This window comes from Ctenopharyngodon idella, chromosome 9 (assembly GCF_019924925.1).
Source record: "Ctenopharyngodon idella isolate HZGC_01 chromosome 9, HZGC01, whole genome shotgun sequence".
NCBI classification, from domain to species: Eukaryota; Metazoa; Chordata; class Actinopteri; order Cypriniformes; family Xenocyprididae; genus Ctenopharyngodon; species Ctenopharyngodon idella.
In genome coordinates, this window is record NC_067228.1 from 28,141,769 (window position 1) to 28,163,747 (window position 21,979).

The window sequence follows — 21,979 nt, forward strand, 5'->3', positions numbered from 1 at the left end:
ATGTTAAAATTGAATTTTCACACTTCCTTTCCAGCTCCACCTGTCTAGATCTACTATAGATACAGCTCTCTGCTGTCTTTTGTGGCAAATATTTTTGATATATTTAAATTAAATCTCTATTGGTTTTTGGGTGTTTACTTCACATTCATTGTTTTCAGAGCTAATTTTATTTTATTTTATTTTATTTTTTTATCACAAAGCATGTCAAATACTGCACATTCACAACACTTACCTCTGAGACAGACATTGTGCTGTATTGACAGTACTGACTAGAGATCACTACAAAGGCCTAGAATTTGATGTAATGAAATATATTAAATGTTAGGTAACAGATCAAATAGAAGAGTTTGCTGCAGGGGTATTTCTGTCACATTTAGTGGCAATTTGCCGAGCCCTGGTTAATTTCTGACCGTGACTGGTGGGGCTGGGCTGACCATAAGAGGTTTGAGGGCTGCCTCTTATGTTGTAGAAACCACTAAAACTGGCATCTGACAGCACTGTTAAAAAACGACATCGTCTCATGTCGAGCAAAGAATGTTTTGTTGTGCGGCTTTCAAAACCCGTCTGAAATTGTTCCCTGTTTGAGACTTTCAAGGACTTCCCTCTGGATGACTAATGGGGAAAATCCCTCTAATAGACAGATCGTGCATTAGGACTGCAGGGCCTTGGTACACAACACATGCAACAGCGTTCTGTGCAGAGCTCCGGCTCTCTCGGCTTACCAGGAGAGGAGGCCGTTCGATTGTGCTTTCTCTTGCTGTATTGACTTAAGTGGCTGGATGGCCTCCAGGCCAAGTAATGAAACGCTCCAACCTAAATGTCGTAGGCCCGCCGATCAAAGTGTTTGTGGAAAGACGGGTTCTTGATGTGGTTTTGTGGCCACCGAGAATTGTTATGCTTTCAGTGATGCTTCCACAAGACAGATTAATCTCCACCATATCCTCTGTTTGTGCAAAAGATCCTTTGTATTGGCTTCCCAGGATGCCAGGCCCAGGTCGTCCCACCTATTCCCCTTACTCTCTAGCCATTCCAAACAGAGCAGCCCCTGCCTGCTGTCCCCAGGCCGTCTGACCAAACACACAATGGATCTCTTCAACTTCCAGGCTCTCTGCTTGCCCCTCCTTACAGCATCTTTCTGAACAGGGCCATGAGAAACTTAGAGTAACATCACAGCTAACACCCATTTCAGAGCCAAGTTTTGTGCTGAAATGTGTGATGGGCTCACCCTCGGGGGTAGTACTGTATGGACAATGGCTGGGGTCCAGTATGGTTTTGTCCAGGGATGGGTCACAATGATTGACTTGCAGAATAAAGTCTGGTCCTCATTGCAGCTTATTCTGGCTAAGAACCGCCTACTTTGATAGGAAGAGACCACCTGACTGACATGCACAATGACCAACCGCAGTTTTGTTTTTACTTGCTTTTTATGGCCTAGATATCTGAAATACAGTATACCACAATAATAGGCCACTGTGGGAAAATTCATTGAAACAGTTCTCATGAACAGTTGTACAGAAAATATATACACAGTACATATACATATGTATGTATATATGTATATATACAGACATACAGTACACATACATATGCAGGAACTGCAGGAAGACCTTGAAGCTTCTTTTTTGTTGACAACAGATTTCTAAATCATTAATACATATAGGCTTTATGTCGAATGTCACAAACAGGAAAACAGGTCTTATTGCATCCGCTTGTCAGACAAAGTGTTAACGGCAGTATGAACTGACGACGATATCTATGGACTTTTAAGGTAATCGGCTAACCTAGCTAGTTTTTTTTTATTGTTGATGTTTTATTGGTAACACTTTAGAATACTGATCCTTCATTAATGAATAACTACACAGAAACAAATGAGTAATGGATTATTAACACTCTAGTAACTAGTATTAACTAACAAGAAACTCTGATTAATGAATTAGTAAGTAATTGTGCTCAGTTGAAGGTGGTAGTTCACTATTAGCTAATCAGTAACTACTTTTTTTTTTCATACCTCCCAGAGAACTACTAAGAACTACTATATACAGGTTCATAATTAATGTGAATAATGCATAATGTATAATTAATTCTAAAGTAAAGGTCATGGTAACCTACTAGTAATGACTGAAGTATTACCAAATCCTTCAGTAGGAATTACTAATTATTTGGATCAGTATTCTAAAGTGAAAAACATGATAACTCTCTAGTAACTACTGAAGTCATTGTAAACTTTTGAGTTTTTTTTTTTAAAGAATTGGATAGTAATTACTACATAATTCTAAAGGAACTACTACTTATTTGGATCAGTATTCTAAAGTGAAGATCATGGTAACCCACTAGTAATTACTTAAGTGTTACCAAATACATCAGAAGAAATTACTGTACAAAAATGTACAAAAACCTCAAAAGTTTACAATGACTTCAGTAGTTACTAGAGAGTTATCATGTTTTTCACTTTAGAATATTGATCCAAATAATTAGTAATTCCTACTGAATGATTTGGTAATGCTTCAGTCATTACTAGTGGGTTACCATGATGTTCTCTTTAGAATTAATTATACACTATGCATCATTCATGTTAATTATGAACCTGTATATAGAAGTTCTTAGTAGTTCTCTGGGAGATATGAAAAACAGTAGTTACTGATTAGCTAATAGTAATTCATTAATCAGAGTTTCTTGTTAGTTAATAGTAGTTACTAGAGTGTTAATAATGCATTACTCATTTGTTCCTGTGTAGAAATTCATTAATGAAGGATCAGTATTCTAAAGTGTTACCGTTTTATTTGATTTAAATATTTAAATGTTAGTGAGAAGAAGAAAAATAAAAAATGTTTAGATATCAGTCTGCATATGCAATGGACATCGGTTAAGCTCGTCTTTGCTTGCTCCTTTACGACTCTATAATGAAGCACATACAAAAGACCTGAACATGAAACAGTGCAACCTGTTTTACAGAATGAGGAAGTTTGTTGCGAATAAACCCCATTTGAGAATTTGTTTAGTGTGTGGTGTTTTTTAAAAATGCACGTTATAAGCAACTCAAACTCACAGAGCTTGCAGAGACAGAGTTCATGTAGAGTAGCATTAACATTAGCATTAGCAGACACTGAAAACACCAGATCATGAGTTGCTCACGTGTAAATAAACACAGTGCCATGCTTAACACTGAAACTCACAACGGCCAGTTATCGGCCTGCTGGTGAGTATCAGTTTCATGCTATATTTGCCAACATTGATTTTACTCACATTTGCTGTTTACCAAGTGTTAAATTTGAGATGCTAAGGATTTTCCACACACAGCTGCTACTATATGGCCCTGCTAGACTGTTTAGTGCTGTTAGAAGCTAAGGTATCATTGTGTGAAATATATGTATTTCAAAACGTATTTTCCCTCATATTTACGTAATTCACATGGGTCATACTTCAGGTTGGAAAATACAGAAATCCGTATAAATACGGAAAAATCACATCCCTAATATAAGTACTTACATATCACACAGAACTTCAGAACTTAAAGGGTTAGTTCACCCAAAAAATTAAATTTCTGTCATTAAGTACTCACCCTCATGTCGTTACACACCCGTAAGACCTTCGTTCATCTTCAAAACACAAATTAAGATATTTTTGATGAAATCCGAGAGGTATATGACTCGTCCATAGACAGCAATTTAACCGACACTTTCAAGGTCCAGAAAGGTACTAAAGAAATTGTTAAAACAGTTGACATGACTGTAGTGGTTCAACCTTAATGTTATGAAGCGGTGAGAATACTTTTTGTGCGCAAAAACAAAACAAAGATAACGACTTAATTCAACAATCTCTTCTCTTCCTTGTCATCCTTACGTAGTTGCCGAAGTAAGCACAGTGAAGCCTTCAGTGTTTACGTCTGAATGCTGGCTCAGTATTGGCCAACGCTGTTCACGTGAGCAGCACGACGCATGCGTATGAGAATGACACAGAAGAGAAGATAGTGTTGAATAAAGTCGTTATTTTTGTTTTGTTTTTGTGCACAAAATGTATTCCTGTTGCTTCATAAAGGTTGAACAACTGTAGTCACATCGACTTTTTTAACAATGACTTTGGTACCTTTCTGGACTTTGAAAATGACAGTTAAATTGCTGTCTATGGACGAGAATATACCTCTCAGATTTCATCAAAAATATCTTAATTTGTGTTCCGAAGATGAACGAAGGTCTTACGGGTGTGGAAGGACATGAAGGTGAGTAATTAATGATAGAAATTTCATTTTTGGATGAAATAACCCTTTAATAATTCAGGAAATACAGTTATGCTTGTTGATAACTAGTTTACTTGCCTGCCTCAAACTAAACTTTGATGTCTTTAACCTTGCAAATTTTGTCAAGTCCATTGACCGGTTCTTCTTCAGGTTCACCACTCATAGATCCAATCCAGTATCCATAAAAGCGTAAAGACAACTAATCAGATTGGAACTGTCAGTTTTTGTCAGTGCTTGAATTATTGTATGCAGTATGCATAATATGGCCACTGTGAGTGGTCCACAAACATGCAGATGGACATATTTAGCCATTGCATCAAGGTTTTTGAGCACCTGCCATGAGCATTGCATTTTTAAGATAGCGTGGAACAAAGAAGTTTTTGAACACAAAATATTCATCCTATCTGAACAACATCTAAGTAGCAAGTAAGTTCAACATGAAGCCAGCATAATTATTCAGGGCGTTCAGGAAACAGTCAATTGTATTTTTGCACATTCCTAGTTTTCATTGTGTGGCCACTGTTTCTTCACAGGGTAAATCTCATGAGTACAGGGATTCCAGAAGAGAGGAGGAGAACGCAGGCCTGCTTAAGATGAAAGAGGAGCAGAGGAGAAAGGTACAGAATAAAGGAAGGGAAACAGATGGCCTGAACATACGAGCATCACCTCCACTTTTGCTTCATAGGAACACCACAGCTGGGCTTTGCCAAGAAAAAGAACTAACTCTTCCTAGCATATGCTATTGATTACCATGTTCTAGGTTATAGGAGGTATTTATGGATGAAGTAGTGTAGGTGTTTTCCAGCTGGCTGTATAGTGGTATTTCTGTGGCTTTGAATGTCTCTATGTCAGTCAAACACAAACTTAACTCACTGATATGCATCAAGGACAATAGGTCAGTCTGACATATCATGTTGATATTGTTGTTTATTCATGCAAATGCGTAATTAAATTATTACAGCCACAGACCTTGAATCCCTTTACATAAGTAGAGGAGACATTTCTGTTAGAGATGAAATTTTCATTAACTTACTACTGTATTTCCAGACAGAAATTTTGGAGGAAAAACAAAAACAACAGGAGGAGGACAGGAAGAGACGGGCTGAAGCTGACCATCGGCGGTATGGGCGCCTAATCATGACAAACCACTAAAAAAACCATGACTGTCAGAATTAATAAAGGACTCTGAGACCACTAGTGAAAATGCTTATATTATGCATTTTTATAATTTGATGCCATTTTTTTATTACAAATTATATTGTCAACGTTGCCATTTGAATGAATGAAAGTTGAATTGGAAAAATATCATAAATGTTTTAGTATTTTGGTTGCTTTAATGACTCCACAATGACTGCATGAATTTTACGGTTTGTGTAAAACCTGATGATCGGGTTCTCCAGCATGATTTTAGATGATTCAGAGAGCATCTTTATATAAATAGCTACTTTTGTGTTTCATGGGAGAATTCATACAGGTTTCGAAATACATTTTGAGACCTGTATAAAGTATGAAACAACTTGAATACACCATTGGGGACAAATAAATACAATTTAGCATACTTTAAAAACATATTACGGAAATAATTATCGTGTATAGCTGTAATGAAGCGCATGACAGGAGAATCCAAGAAACAAAACGGTCTTTAAATTTTAAATACAACTTGGAAAAACTCAGAAGATTACAGGAATAAGCAAAATAACACAACCACGTTAAAAATTGACGACACAAAACAAAAAAATAGACAGAACTCAGGGTTTAAATACACAGGGAGCATAATCAAAGGAAGTATGAACAGGCGAAGGAACTACTTAACAACCAGGGAAACTAACAATGACCGGGAACTCAAGCAAAACAGAATATAGCAATGACTAAAAATGAAATCAAAACAGAACATACACGTAACAACAATATACTTAAAAAGAATATACTTAAGTGTGAACTGGATGTAATGTTTTCAAGGACTTAAATGCATGTTAATTGCAATTAAAACACAGTGTTTTATAGTTTAAATTTATATTAAATGCAATTAGATGAATTACAGTGTCCTTTTGACCCACTTAAGTAGGAGTTAAGTACATCTTTATCCCCCAGTTTCACAGACAAGGCTTAAAGGGTTAGTTCACCCAAAAATTAAAATTTCTGTCATTAATTACTCACCCTCATGTCGTTCCACACCCATAAGACCTTCGTTCATCTTGACAAAAAAAAAAGAAAAAACGACTTTATTCAACAATATCTAGTGATGTGCAATTTCAAAACACTGCTTCATTAAGCTTAGAAGCTTTACGAATATTTTGTTTCGAATCAGTGGTTCGGAGCATGTATCAAACTGCCAAAGTCATGCCTCCCAGTGGTGAACCATTGAAATTTCGAAACACTTATGACATAACGAAGCCTCGTTTACTGAAATCACGTGACTTTGGCAGTTTGATACGCGCTTTGAACCACTAATTCGAAACAAAACATTCGTAAAGCTTCAAAGCTTCATGAAGCAGTGTTTTGAAATCGCCCATCACTAGATATTGTTGAAGAAAGTCATTATTTTGTTTTTTTGCCGCACAAAAAGTGTTCTCGTCGCTTTATAACCTCTGTAGTCACATGAACTGTTTTAAACATGTCTTTAGTAGCTTTCTGGGCATCTGAAAGTGTTCATTATCTTGCTGTCAATGGAGGCCTCACTGAGCCATCGGATTTTATCAAAGATATCTTAATTTGTGTTCCGAAGATGAACGAAGGTCTTATGGGTGAGTGATTAATGACAGAATTTTCATTTTTGGGTGAACTAAGCCTTTAATCAAGTCCTAGACTAAAATGCATGTTTGAACTGTTTTAACTGAAAGTTACTTGTATCGACATATCTTAAAATATGTCAGTGACATTGTTTTGTCTCAAGATAAAACAATGACACTGACATATTTTAAGACAAGTCAGGGCAAGTTGCGTTTAGTATATCAAATAACACGCTACAGTTAAAATTATAATTAAGTACTTTACGTCTGCTTTAGCATATTAGTGAACACATCAGAATAAGTGTACTTTAAAGCACAACAAAATATTAAAACATGATGTAAAATGTACTTTAAAGTAAAACCTAATTTTAAGAAACATTGTCATGAAAGTGTACTCTCTTTAAGGTCACTTAAGTGGCTTTTATTTCCTTAATTTTATATTTTCTGCAAATAAAGATTTGAATATTTGAAGTACATTACCAGTGCTCATTCAGTACAATTAAGCACACTTCTTTTTCACAATGGTAGAAACCTAGAAATAGTGCAAAATTCCATAACAGTTCTTATTTAAAATTTTCCAAAATCATAAAATGTTTCTTTTACTTACAGATTCATTTGTGATTTCACCATGGTCACCGTTAAAGTCCCACTGTTCTAATGAAGTAGGAGTATTTCATTGCTCGGAACAAGTTGTGAAATGTTCTGATGATGTTTGGCTCTCTTCAGGGTGAACTTGGCCTTTCTAGACCGTCTGGAGAGAAGTTCAGGTAGGGTGTCTGAACCCGTGACCCAAACCCCTGAAAGCAGTAATGACTGGCTGGATGATGATGACAAACCACAGGATACAGCCTTATCCACAGTACCCAACCCATCACAGGTCCATACAGACAGTGCAGAGGAGGATGGTGAGTCTTAAACAAGATTTATATGCATCCGCCATGGCACTGTGTGTGTTTAGGTCTGTTTCATTTCACAGCACTTCTGGAAACGTCTCCATTGCGTCGAGCTCTCGAGTCTCAAAGCTTCCACATGTGTGTGATATTAAACAGATCTCTCACCTCCGGTGCCGGACAGCATAGCATATTGTGTAAATAAAAAATAAAAAAATGTCCCAGCACTCTTGACACGTGATACTCTTAGATGTCCCTGTATATACGAACTACCTGAGTTATGAGAGATTAAAGGGATAGTTTACCCAAAAATTAACATTCTGTCATCATTTCCTCACCCTCAAGTTGTTCCAAACCTAAAAAAATGTCTTTGTTCTGGTGAACACAAAGGAAGATATTTGGAAGAATGTTTGTAACAAAGCAGATCTCGCCCCCCATTGACTACCATAGTATTTTTTTTCTACTATGGTAGTCAATAGGGGGGGGGGGGCGAGATCTGTTATCAACATTAACATCTGTTATTAACATTCTTCTAAATATCTTCCTTTGTGTACAGCAGAACAAAGAAATTCATACAGGTTTGGAACAACTTGAAGGTGAGTAAATGATGACAGAATTTTCATTTTTGGGTGAACTATCCCTTTAATGTCAATTACAGTATGCGCCAGTAACTAGCAAATTCATTATCACTGAGCTGCATGGTTGATGTGTTTTTCCTCCAGATTGTTTTGAGGTCCAAATTGAGGCCTACTCTAAAGTAAACTCATCTAACCTTGGAGAAGCTTGAATCATTGGCATGCCTGTCTGACAACAGACTGATTTATGCCTGCGATTGCTGCTAAAACCCTGGTTAGCTCTTCGAGATCCAGTCTGGCAGCATTGTCATTACTTGGGAATGTGCCATGCTGTCTTCAGACTTGCATTGCTCCAGTGTGGGTTAAAGAAATAGTTAATCTAAAACTGAAAATCAGTCAGTGTTTACACACCCTCATGTGTGTTATATTTTCTGCAGAACAGAAAAAAGCGACTCTTCATGCAGCTCTTTTCCATAAAAAGACAGTTCATACAGTATGTCTGTCAAGCTCCGAAAAGTAAAGCACAATAAAAAGCAGTCCATATGAATTGTGCACCATATTCCAAGTCTTCTGTAGCCAAATTTTTGTGTGAGGAACAGAAGTCATTATTTAATCTAAAATCAAATCAACCATGCAAAAGATTTTACAGCTCTCAAATCAAATACACTTTTTTTCGTTTGATATGTACAGATTATGTGTCTAACCAAAATCACTAGTGACCATTCTGATATGTAATGATTCATGTACAGTCAGATGTTCTTTGTCTTAAAATCGTTTATTGTCAGTAAATCAAACCAGTGACTAAACAGTCAACTTCACATTGTTTATCTTAGTAGGATGACAATAATCTGTTAGCAGACACGCCCCTTAAAACAGAGTGTTCAAAAAGGAAAAATGCCTTTTATTTCTAAATTAAAATAATAAAATAATGCAGTTCATGACCTCTTTAAATGAATGGCTATTAATGTGTCTGTTCAGACCGACATAAACATTTGCATGCCGTCAATGCGACAGATTTTTTATTTTATTTTTTTTTGGAAAGGGGTATAATCTCTTTTCCATTGAAATCTGGCCATCCAATAGGATTTGTGCTTTTGGTAAACAAGTTATTCCACTTTTATAAAAGTACAATTTACTGTCAATGAATGAATCGCATGCAAAAATCTGACAGACTTTTTGCGCCGAACATTTATATTGGAGTGATTAGGCCTTTCGTAGTAATTAACATTGATGGTGCTTTTATGGTGAAATTTTTTTTTTTTTTTTTTTTTTGGAGTATTGGAAGAGCTGTGTAAAGATTTCTCTAAATTTCTTCTGTGTTTCATTGAGGAAAAAAATAGCAGTAAATAATGACAGAGTTTACATTTCTTCTTTGATGGATTGATCATTTTAAAACCAAAAATTATAAATACAATCTTATACTAAATCTGCTTCATATCTGAGAATGACAGTGTATGAAAAACTATTGTTTATTCTATTCTGACAAACAGGCATGGAACTTGTATGATTCACTCATAATGTTTCAGCCTTCTAAGTGGGATTTGGAAATGATGTATGGTCCGAGTATTGAGCCTGAATCTAACTCCATATGTGGAGTTCTTCACCTTTTTTTGCCAAGAGGTGTGACTGTAACGGCCAGCTTTCCCATCTGCAGAGCCTGTGTGATGGTGTGGGACTAATGTGCCATTCACATTGAAACCGTCTGTATATCTTCTCAGATGCCTAATGACACATTATGTTTGTGTGTTCAGCATCACTTACATCTGAATCACGGCAAGGACCAAAGGTTGTATCCTCAGCTGAGGTTTGGGGTCAGCCAGGTCTTCCGATTCTCAAACTCACACCTCTGTCTCTGATTACCAGAAACATTAGATGTGTTTGTCTCCGAACCAAGAGAGTCTCAGAATGACCTCTCGTCTGGCTGCGGTTCGGCTTACTCACGGTAGAGATAGGACCTGCCCTGGCTTATGATGCTTCCATGAGTACAGTTCTCAGGCTGAAGGATGAGTTACTAAGCGTTCTCTGTTTAACCACACCACTGAATCCACCAAATTCAAGCTGTATATTTACTGCAAAATTTTCTTTCTCAGTATTTGTCTTATTTTCCAGTAGGAAATATCTAAACATTCTTAAATCAAGATACATTTACATGAGATGCTAAATGACCTAAGATATTAAGTCTTGTTTTATGACAAATTAATCAAAATTAAAGGGTTAGTTCACCCAAAAATAAAATTTTTAATTCGTCACCCTCATGTCGTTCCACGCCCGTAAGACCTTCGCTTATCTTCGGAACACAAATTAAGATATTTTTGATAAAATCCGATGGCTCAGTGAGGCTTCTATTGCCAGCAAGATAATTAACACTTTCAGATGCCCAGAAAGTTACTAAAGACATATTTAAAACAGTTCATGTGACTACAGTGGTTCAACTTTAATGTTATGAAGCGACGAGAATACTTTTTGTGCGCCAAGAAAACAAAATAAGAATCCAACAATATTGTATTCAACAATATCTAGTGATGGGTGATTTCAAAACACTGCTTCATAAAGCTTCAAAGCTTTACGAATCTTTTGTTTCGAATCAGTGGTTCGGAGTGTGTATCAAACTGCCAAAGTCACGTGAACCGTTGAAATTTCGAAATGTTTATGATGTAAGCCTCATTTACTGAAATCACGTGACTTTGGCAGTTGATACACTCTCCAAACCGGGTTTGGAACGACATGAGGGTAATTAATGACAGAAATTTCATTTTTGGGTAAACTAACCCTTTAAGTGAGTTGTCAGTCCTGTATTTGAATTAGTTATGGGAGTGACAACCACTTCTATAACCGAACTCACACCTGTAAAATCAATCAGAAAACCCATGCTGTGTGAACGGAACTGGACAACTCTGTCAAGTCATACAGTGAAAGAAAACTGCTCTGCGCAGCACAAACCTGTGTCTACCGCGTGTTGGGGATTTTCGTGTGTGGTTTTACTTTCAGTAACTTACAGCGACGGAGATATGAGCTGTGTATCATCAAAAGGTTTTAGATCCGGTCACTGTTGTCCACCAGTGCTGCTCCTGTCAGTTTTGAGTTCTACATGCGACTCAAATGCTCTGCTCTCCACCATATATAAAAGCTGCTGTCGGTTAATGAAGATTTGATGGATGAACTTATCAAAAGTGATAAGACTCTTCAGCTTTATAGACGTCGCCATCTTTGATATTACTTTGGTCACTGTCGCTATGGTTACTGGTAATCGAATACAGGTTTGACTCCCGTTGCTGTTTGAACGGGACATTTCGAGACTCAAATCTGTAAGTAAATTCAGTTGTCAATCCCAAAAACTGACAATGTGAATGTACTGTAGCTTGTGTGTGTGACAGGCTTATTCTGCTGCTGTGTGAACGTGGCCTTTGTCTTAACCCATTGGCAGATACTTCTTATTTTAAGCTTCTTTTTTTCTTCAGATAGCATGACTTAATATCTTAGTAATTTTAGCATTGTTCTTAAAGGTGAAGTGTATTATTTCTGCACATCTAACATCAATGAATTTAACTGGAAAAATAATGACTTCCATTTTCCAAACAACTCCACCCATAAATCAACCAACGAATAGATTACTTACAGTTGACTCTTCATATTAAACTCAGATAAAAAATACACACTTCACCTTCAATTATGTTCCTGTAGCTCAACTGGTAAAGCAAAGCATTAGCAAGGCATTGGTTCGAGTAAAAGCCTATAGCGTTAAAATGTATGCCTTCAACTGAGCGTCTGCCAACGGCATTGAACGCCACTTATTCTGTCGGTTTCAATTAGTTTTCTACTATCCTTTCACAGTTTTCCCAATTTAATAGATTTTCTGTTGCATTATTTGGGGCCTTTGTGTCCAATCACGGCCTTCCTATATATCCGGCATTCCTAGGATCTGTGTGTATGGGACATCTGTCTGCCATAGTGCTAGTTTTGTCCATTAGTGTGTGGTTTAGTGTGGGATCAAGATGCCGTTGTTTGCGGAACAGGCTGGCAGAAGCACTGCGGTGGAGACGAGTTCTCCCACCCTGTCTGTCCTGCTCCATGAACCAGATGAACCAGCAGGGAGGTCAATCTTGCGCTGCGTAGCTGCACATTATTGGAGAGATGTGTGCCTGTGTCTCTAGGAACAAGTGACCATGTTGCTCATAATTTTTTGGCAGCCTCGCACTTGTTCTTAGCCTGGTGTGCATGGAAATGCCAACCTAGAGTGATTCTGCTTTAGTGCTATAAAGATATTAGCTAAACTACTGTACATTTACAGTTTGTTTGTGTTTTTCTTGTAGATTCTGACCTTATATGGAACCTGATGAAACTTCAGAATAGGTTTCCATACTATGACAGAGATATGCTGGAAGACTTCGTGAAACAGTGTAATGGTGATTACCAGCAAGCATATGAGCTGTTAAATGTGTAAATAAACACTTGTGGTGTGTGGTGCTGAATGATAGCTGAAAATTCGGCTGTTATTTACACACCCAAATGTTGTTTTGTGAGTAAATAATGTTTTTTGTGTGAACTGTCCATTTAATTATTGAAGGCGCTGAGCTTTAACAAAACATTCTAGTGTCCTTTGAACTGAAACAAAAACTTCTTTTTTAGTTTGTGCAGTTATTTTTGTTCTGACATAAAATGGATTGACACTAAGCCACAGAGAAAAGAAATCAAAACAATAAATCAAGATTTGAGTCTGCTGTGGGAACGTTTATGGATCCCATGAGTACAGTTCACAGACTAAATGATGTAAATGATGTGCATTCACAAAATCCAAAGGCTAATTTATAATGAGGTATAGGACTAGAGGAATTCTGAACTCATCCACAATAGGGATGGACAGTGAAGAACCAAACCATCATACAGATCATTAGCTTCCTGAATGCTGTATAGGCTCATGCTAGATCTCTACATGAATTTAAAAAGGCTGCCTCTGTTTATGTGAAATAGTGCGCAACAGTCACAACATAGAGAAATTGATTCACTTATAAACCTTTAAAGACAAACCTACTCTGAGCTACAAGATTGTTAATCAATGGTATATTCTTTTGTTGAAGCCATCAGCCCACATTATTTCAATGTATTTTTAAAATAATCATGTTTAACAGTGGAATTCCTGGTGAAAAACTACATTACTTATGATTTTATAGTTAAGTATACAGTCTTGTACCTTTTTTTGTTCAATTTGCAAATCCTTTTAACTTTCAAACAAAGAATGTAATGTTGTGATTTACCTTGTAGCTGGTTGGTTTGGTTCATCACATAACTTTTTAATGAAGAGGTTTTTTTTAAATCCATATGGGAAAAACAAATGAGAATCAAATGAGAAGGTCATAGAAAAAGTGAACAGGCACTGTTGCACTCTATTCAGCAGATTTAACCATGAGCTAATGGAAGGAACATTTTATGAAATGGGTCCTGCTTTAAACATTAAGATTTTAAATGTTATTTAAGATAAATAATGTGTTTAATTGTTAATAAATTGTGTTTATGTTGTCGGAAACGACATGTAGCGCGTTTGTGCTTCGGGCGAGTTTGTCAGTTTTCTTCTGTCCTGTCATCTCAATAAAAGCAAAAACTCAAAAAATCTATCTTTAAAAAACTGTGTTTGTGTCATCTTTATTTTTTATTATTATCCTCAATTTTAATGTTTTAGAATTGATATATTTTACAATTCGTTTATTTATTAACAAAAGTTGTGATGTAATCAGAAAGGCAACAGGGTTGATGGTAACAGGGTTGACAGTTTTACAGTTGAATTTCACAACAACAAAATGCTATCTTCTATGTATTTTGTGCACATATTTGCTTACGTACTGTACAGTAGCAAGGAGAAGTTGAAAACAAGAGTGGGATCAGATTCAAAAAGTGTCCACATGAAGAAAAAGAAAGAAAAAAAAATGTGGTGATGCGTTTAGAAAAGTGCCTAAACTAACACACAGTAAAAGTCGGCACCTTATTATTCATTGTTAAAGTCGATTTACATATATGTAGCCTATATGAAGGACAGATGACTATTTCATGGAGTTCAGATTCAAATGTGGCCAAAATTTAGCTGAACATCTGTTTTTACATCCCATGACACCGTTTCTTGATCTTCAAAAGATCTTTACCCTGCTTAGTAAACAAAATAATGTGGTAGATTCTGTGTGATTATAGCAATAACATAGCTACCTTGTGTTTTTGTTGAACCACGATCAGTCGTGGTCCTGCACAGGAACAGTTTCTCATGTAAATGTGTTCGCTGTATTAAACATGCCGTTTCCTGTGACAGCTTCCCTGTCTTTTGATGAGCACTTTTTTTGTGAGTGTGTTTTCCTGTGTGTGGGGTGGAGAGGTAGTTGTGGAAAGAGCGGTTCCCAAGGTAACCCAAACTCAAAAGAAACTGTTGTTTCTGACACACGATACAAAGAAACATTTCCGAGAGGTGTTGTTCTGGGTCAATGAAACTAAAAGGGATCATTCTACAACGTCATATCGCACAACTCTGATGACCCACAAATCAGAACTACTGGTAGGTCTGCAAGACCCTGATTACCTCAGCAGCATTCTGGGGGATTTCCTGTGGGTGGTTCCCCATCAGAATTAGGTCACAGCATTACCCATATCACCCAAGAATTCTGGGGGAAAAATAATAAAATCTACAGACAGCAATAAACCACAGCATACACCCAGCAGATCTGGGGTCCATTATCCATTGGTGTCGAAAAGACAAATATATTGATTCTCTATGAAATTACCCCTTTTGTTTTTCTCTTTGTCCATTTTCCAAGCATTGTGAGGTTTCAGTTCAAGACTCATGCAAGTTGCCCTTTCACACTTTTATTATTCCAAGGTCTTGTCTGAGAGAATGAGTCATGAAATGCAGCCTAGCTGTATAGAAAAATAAAACAGGCGAGATTGCACAGGCCTGAAGCGATTGCGCCTGCAAAAGATTTTATCGCTAGGGACCACGTCAGTTTTCCACAAAGACTGTACATACAGTGTGAAACATTTGCTTGTGTGCTGACTGAAATATTAGCCATCTCATCTGTTAGAAGGGGAAGAGGATACTTTGGGACAGAAGAGGACCTCAAAGTGAACTAGGAAAACATGCCACTCGCAGGGCTGTAACATGTAGAGATCTCCACAGTCAACCACAACTGAGTCACAGTGCTTCCTGGGGAAAATGGGCTCCACGAGACAGGCTATTGAGGCACGCCTTGGCTGCTGGCTGACAGCGCCGACAATCCTCACTCGCTCTCACACGCGCAGGCACAAACAAACAAATAAACTAGTTACAGCACAAAAATATTTACATACACTACAGTTCCACAGAGAATTGGGAGCCTTTGAAATAGTTGCTTCAATACGGTATGATTAAGCATTGGGAAATCATGCCAAAGAGTGATTCATTTTATATGAGTGATGGTAGATAAGTTTGTAATACAAAGCACTATGTAGTTGACAATGAATAGACAGCCTGCTATTATGCTGAAGTGATTTATTATAGAGATGCAAAATCATATATGGAACTGTTTGTGGTTTAGCTCCATTTTCCCCCCAAAAGTAATTCATCTGAAGCAGGAATACTCCCTAAACAAACAGCTTTAACCAGCCTAGAAGGTAGCAGGGTTGACAGTTTTATGGTCTAACTTGACATTATACGCATTGTGCTCAAGGTCATGATACTATAATGAAAGAGAATTAATTTAATGTTGACATTTCTACAAATATCCATTTTTCAATTATCGATGGTTTACTAAATTAATTCATGGTAACAAGGTTGACATTTTATATAGATGGCATGCTGTTGTGCCAAACACTCTGTGGAAATTTGTCTTGTCTAATAGTTATTTGTTAAAAGGACACAAATTATATATATAAAACTGCTTGTGGTTAAAGTCCAACAGAGGAGGGTGGGTGGGGGCTTAGTAGGAGGACACGGAGCTGGCAGAATCGACAACCACAGAGGGGTAGGAGCCAGGGAGTAACCCCCAGCAGGAGCAACAGGATGCGGGCCCACAACTGAGTCAAAGGAGGGAAGAGCCATGGTGGAGATGCCAGGTGGAACCAGGGAGATAACTGCCTGAGGCGGAGCTGATAGAGGTGGAGACTGGGCAACACTGAAGGACCAGAAGGCCAAGATGGAGCCGCAGTGACGAGCGTCCGAGGTGGAGCCAGGGTGCCGGAGGACTGAGGCAGAGCTGGTGCAAAGGAGGACTGAGGCGGAGCCAAAGGGAAGGAGGAGCCTGACTGAGCTGGAGGGGTGGAGGGATGAGGCAAAGCCGACAGCCCAGAAGTCCGTAGCGTATAGGCATATAGCGTATAGTGACAACTGACCAAGGCAGAGTCGGAGGGATGAGGGAGCCCAGAGGAGCCATAATGATGATGTAGCTGAGGGAGTGAGGAGCCAAGGTGGAGCCAACTGGTCAACAGGCCGAAGTGGATTGATGGGCTTGGAGGTTTGAGGTGGAGCTAAGGGGTCGACACACCAGGGTGAAGCAGGCGAACAGGAAGCCCAAGGTGTATCCAAGCTGTTAGGTGGAATTGAAGGGCTGAATGGAGCCAGAGGAGACAGGGCCAAAGAACTATGTAACACAGGCAAAGGGTTATGTGATGGCCTCCTTGGACGTGTCAGGACAGGCAGAGAGTTCAAAAACGGCCTCCTTGGCCAATACGGGACAAGCAGAGAGTTCAAAAACTGCCTCCTTGGCCAAGGCAAGACAGGCAGAGATTTCAGAAATGGCCTCCTTGGCCGATATGGGACAGGCAGAGGAGGTGGGAGTTGGGACGATGGGTGGGAGCATCATAAACACAGATTTGGTACAGCATGACAAAACAGTCTTGGGGCTGGACGACAAAACAGACTGATCTTTTTGTATTCCTCAACTCGCTCATTAGGGTTCGTGTTATGCACACTCATAACCCCTCATACTCAATTAATATCCCCAGAGGAACGGATAAAGGGATTGGCTCACATACCTGGTCAGACTTATTAACAGGCTTGGGCTCCGGGACAACTGTGGCCTCATGGGTTAGCTCCGTGAAGGAAATGGGGGTTGACTCATGCACCTGTTCAGACTTGGATCTCCTGGCTGCTGGGTCTGCGGTGGGCTCTGGCGGAAAAAAAATCCTTGCTGGGCTTCGGCAGTGTTGTCTTGGCAGGCTCCGGCACTGGTGGGCTCAATATTGTGCTCCGCTGGGCGCATGCCTGCGGGTGCAGCATGCATGCATGGACTGTGTGATCTTGCTCTTAATAATCCTTCTCGCTCTCACCAATGGTGAAGGGGGATCCACACTGAAGAAGTACCCAGTCCACTTACTCAATGAATGTCACTCGAGGTCCGTCTCCGGGCAAGCGCGCTTTCATCTTCATGTTGAGTCTTGCCAGAAAAACACACACAGGCTGGCGTCATCAAAATCATGAGATGTCACAGGTCTAGGAAGTCCTACTTACATTTAAAAGTGTAATCCAGCATTTTCTATTAAGTCAATGGATCACAATGAATCTTGGGCTGCAAAGGATTCGTCCGCTCTATCTTTCACGGCCCGGGAAACGAAGCAGGCCGCATTCAAAGGACCTTTGGAATTGGGACAGCCTTCGTTGTGCCACTATGAATGCAGCTTTCGAAGGATGCAGCCTTTGAAATGGGACGCAACTTATAGACTATATGGATCTGATTATGTGAGACTATAGTTTGAATTAATCCTTTTTCTTTGCATGACACATTGACATTACAGTACAGAATGGTTCTTTCTGCATTATCCTCAACATTGTATTTTCATGTGTTATTGAACATTGCCATTGAATAAATGTCACATTCTTTTCATTTTCACAACAAAAAGTTATTCACATAAAAATCAGTCTACAGGCTTTCGTAATCTACAAGCTTTCATTTTCATGGTTTAGATCTTTTTTTCTCCAAAAGTAATTTATCTGAATATACTTTACTTCCTGCTGGAAAAAAGTGTAAACCAGCCTTTGATGGCATGTCTTGACCAGTGCCTAAACACCTTATAAAACCAAGCTGTATAGCTCTCTTACTGTACTGTATTTCAAATTGTTTTGATTGTGTTTATTAAGACATTTTAGAAAAGACATCTGAGACAAAATGTCATACTTAAATAAGACATGACTTAGAACTGCATTAAGTCTCCTGAGGTATTGCATGAAGTCTCTGGAGCTATGAAAGAACAACCTCTAAGAAATAAAACTGCCAAAGTAGTTGACAATGAAAACTCTGGGAAGCAGCATCAACAGTGATGATATGACAGATTATATCCCAAATGTTTAAGCCGTCATGAGGGTGTGAAGCCGAAATACAGCATACTGGTCGGAAATCTGTCACCATGTTGGCCTAACTGTCATGAAACAGCTTGAGGAAAGACTGAGTAGCGATGAGTGCTCTGTATTCCACTACGATGATGTTCTTCTGTCCTGATGGGACCTTAAGAGAGAGATAGACCAGGGCGCTGACGCCATTCATAGTCCTCACAGCCCATGTGATTTAACACTCTAATTATGGCCAATATTGTTTTGCTGGAGCGTTTTTTATCTTGACCGTTTCCCCGCTGAGGCTTGGCCCTTTTCCAAACTGAAGTCACTCTACATGGAACCTGCACAGCTGCAAGACTAGCAAAATATTTGCTTTCTCTGGTCTGGCACTGGCACAAAACCCAAAACTATAGCAAAAGCAATTGCTCTGCCTGCTTACAAACTCTCTGCTAATACCCACAGATTGGCGTTCTGACAGCCCACTCTGGAAAAAACATCCTCCTCCGACTCTCTCTGGCTTCTCACGGGTAACACAAGATCTGAGCTACGCCATGCCCCGATGAACTTCCTCTGCCCCAGGCCTGCATGTCACTCGAACTTGTCTGACCTCCTCTGCCAGTAGATTTGAGGCGACATTCACTCCTCCCACCCATGGAGAAGCACCCCATGCTGAAAACCACCAACACGCTGTTCTGCGGCAACTCTGTTGGGGGCAGAACAAACTGCTTGCCGCTTAATTAAAGGCCACAACAAAGCTGAAGATGAAGCAACAACAGAAGAGTAGTGCTTTCAGTGGCTGTCTGTGATTTTGGTGGATGATGTGTCGGAGAATATTTGTTTTGTTTGGAAAAATAACATCCAGGTCATGGAAGAACGTCAGGGAAAATTCATTCAAAAGGAATGAACCATGATTATTCATTTGTTGAGGACATTTCTGCACTCATTTAAGCAATTCAGTTTTAACAAATGCATACCACTTTGTGATTAAAAATGCATGCATTATATTCATTTTGTCAGTGTAATAATTTTGAGCTAAAACTAGACCAGTTTCTTCTTTTCTGTATTAGAGGTGCTTTCTAAGGTTTTTTAGAACCACGTGTACTGTATGATTCAGCAGCCTACCGTTCGAAAGTTTGAGGTCAGTAAGATTTTATGAAAAAGTCTCTCATGTACACAAATGCATTTATTTGATCATAAATACAGTAAAAACAGTAATATTGTAAAATATTATTACAATGTAAAATTAGTTTTCTATTTGGATACATTTTTAAATGTAGGCTAATTTACTCCTGTGATTGCAAAGCTGAATTTTCAGCATCATTACTCCAGTCTTCAGTGTCACATGATCCTTTAGAAATCATTCTAATATGCTGATTTGCTGCTCATTATTATCAAAGTTGAAAACAGTTGTGCTGCTTTATATGTTTGTGGAATCCGTGATACATTTTTTTCAGGATTCATTGATGAATAGAAAGTTCAAAAGAATTTGAAATATAAATCTTCTGTAACATTGTAAATGTACTTTCTGTTACTTTTGTTCAATTTAATTTGTCCTTGCTGAACAAATTTCTTTAAAAAAAACAATCTTACCCCACTTTTAGACAGTAGCGTAACTTTTTCTTTCTGGAACATATTGTTCTCTGTATGACTTTAGAATATGTCTGTAGATTATCATAAATAAATATTGCTCCAAAACACGTAGGTTGCTACGATTGTTGTAGCTGAGATGAAAATAAAACACATACTAACTTGAACACAAAAACAGAGGTCTCTACGGTTTTCCGAAAACATTCCACCAAATAAACTCAGTGACTTAATTTAGAAGTTGCACAGGACAAAGCCCTGACCATGCTGTGGTCTTCTGTCTCAGTAAAATCCTCAATGATGCATCTAAAATCCCAACAGTATCCCAGTTTATTCATAGTGTAATCAGTTCAGGAGCCAAGGGGAGGCCTTTGACCAGCAGACAGTCAGGCCTCTTTCACAACACTGAGTCTGAGTATTGCTAGCTATTGCGTAAAACCCAATTTCAAGCAATTGTGGTATTCTACCAGAGAAAGTCTCTAAAGACCGAAATGGTCCAACTCTACTGTACAAAGAAAACAATATTTTTCCACTGAACAGCCACCATTAATTTAATATAACCCTAAAGTATAGCACAATAATGGCCATATATATCTTTCAGCAGTGCAACAAAAATTAACTATACTGTCTGCAAACCTTATCTTAAAGTACATAAAGTAAAGGTTGAATAAACTTGAAATGAAAAGGTACTTTTGTCTTAGAAGGATTTGAACTCGTTTCAGGGAGATAGGTGCCCAAAATCAGTCAAATCTAAACAAATCGACCTCTTTTATGCGTCATTCGGCACACCCACGCAAGCACTCACTAGGGGTCAAACTGGCAAGTCTAATGTTTTATTTTCATATGGAGACCATGTAGATCTGATCTGGTTGAACAGTGCACTACACCAGCAAGAATGACATTAATTGGGTGGAGACTTTGGTGGTATATAAACAGATATAGTTTCCAATGCAGCGTATTCTGATGTTTAGAAATTAATCATGGTTTTGTTTGTTAGGTTGGTAGAAAATGAAAATCAACTATCAGCTGTTGTCAAGGAGAACTTTTGTGTATTTAAATGTGGAAACAGCATTAAAATAAACAGTTTTTAGGCAGTACCAAGCAAGACCTGATTACACGTATCAGGTTACCTTTAAAGCATACCAGTGGTTTCTGTATAATGTTCAGTGACGCAAAGTTTTTTTGGTCTGATCTATTAAGTTTTTTTAAAAATCCTTCAACTAATTAATAAAATACACCTTTTTAACCATTTTTTTAATCCCTAATTTAAAAATCATTTTGACATTTTGTGAGGATTAAATTAAAATTTCTAAGTGGTGTAACCAAGATGATAAAGTCTCATTTTAAAGCTGAAGTTTATTTAAATTTATAAAATTTGATTTATTTATTTATTTAATAAATAAGCAGTTTTCAAAGTAATATTAATATTTGAGAAACATTGTCTACTATTGTTTTGTTTTTTTTAAGTTCAAATCAAAGTCAGTGTGGTGGGACAGTAACCAACATTATGTATTATTTCATGTGACAAGAAAGCCATAAAACAGGAAATGATATCACAGAAGGACCCCTATAGATCCTCATGACTATGGCTGCATCCGAAATCACATACTTTCTTGTGTAGGTATTTATTTAAGTAATTACACTCTATATAGTATGAGTGTGTGTAGTATGAATGTAATCCGGATGTACTA

General features: G+C 38.1%; 1 protein-coding gene across 4 annotated transcripts in view; it reads left to right on the plus strand.

The window, feature by feature from the left end:
- Positions 1–13,211, plus strand: part of epsti1 (epithelial stromal interaction 1) — a 29,023-nt gene extending 15,812 nt beyond the window's left edge. For 3 of the 4 annotated variants that reach the window (XM_051905081.1, XM_051905077.1, XM_051905079.1), the window contains exons 8-11: positions 4,768–4,851; positions 5,282–5,355; positions 7,690–7,868; positions 12,739–13,211. In XM_051905081.1, the coding sequence (XP_051761041.1) occupies positions 4,768–4,851; positions 5,282–5,355; positions 7,690–7,868; positions 12,739–12,869 (468 nt within the window). In that variant the 3' untranslated portion in view covers positions 12,870–13,211. The remainder of the gene's footprint in view (positions 1–4,767; positions 4,852–5,281; positions 5,356–7,689; positions 7,869–12,738) is intronic. The other variant, XM_051905078.1, reaches the window with a different exon arrangement.
- Positions 13,212–21,979: the final 8,768 nt, after the last annotated feature.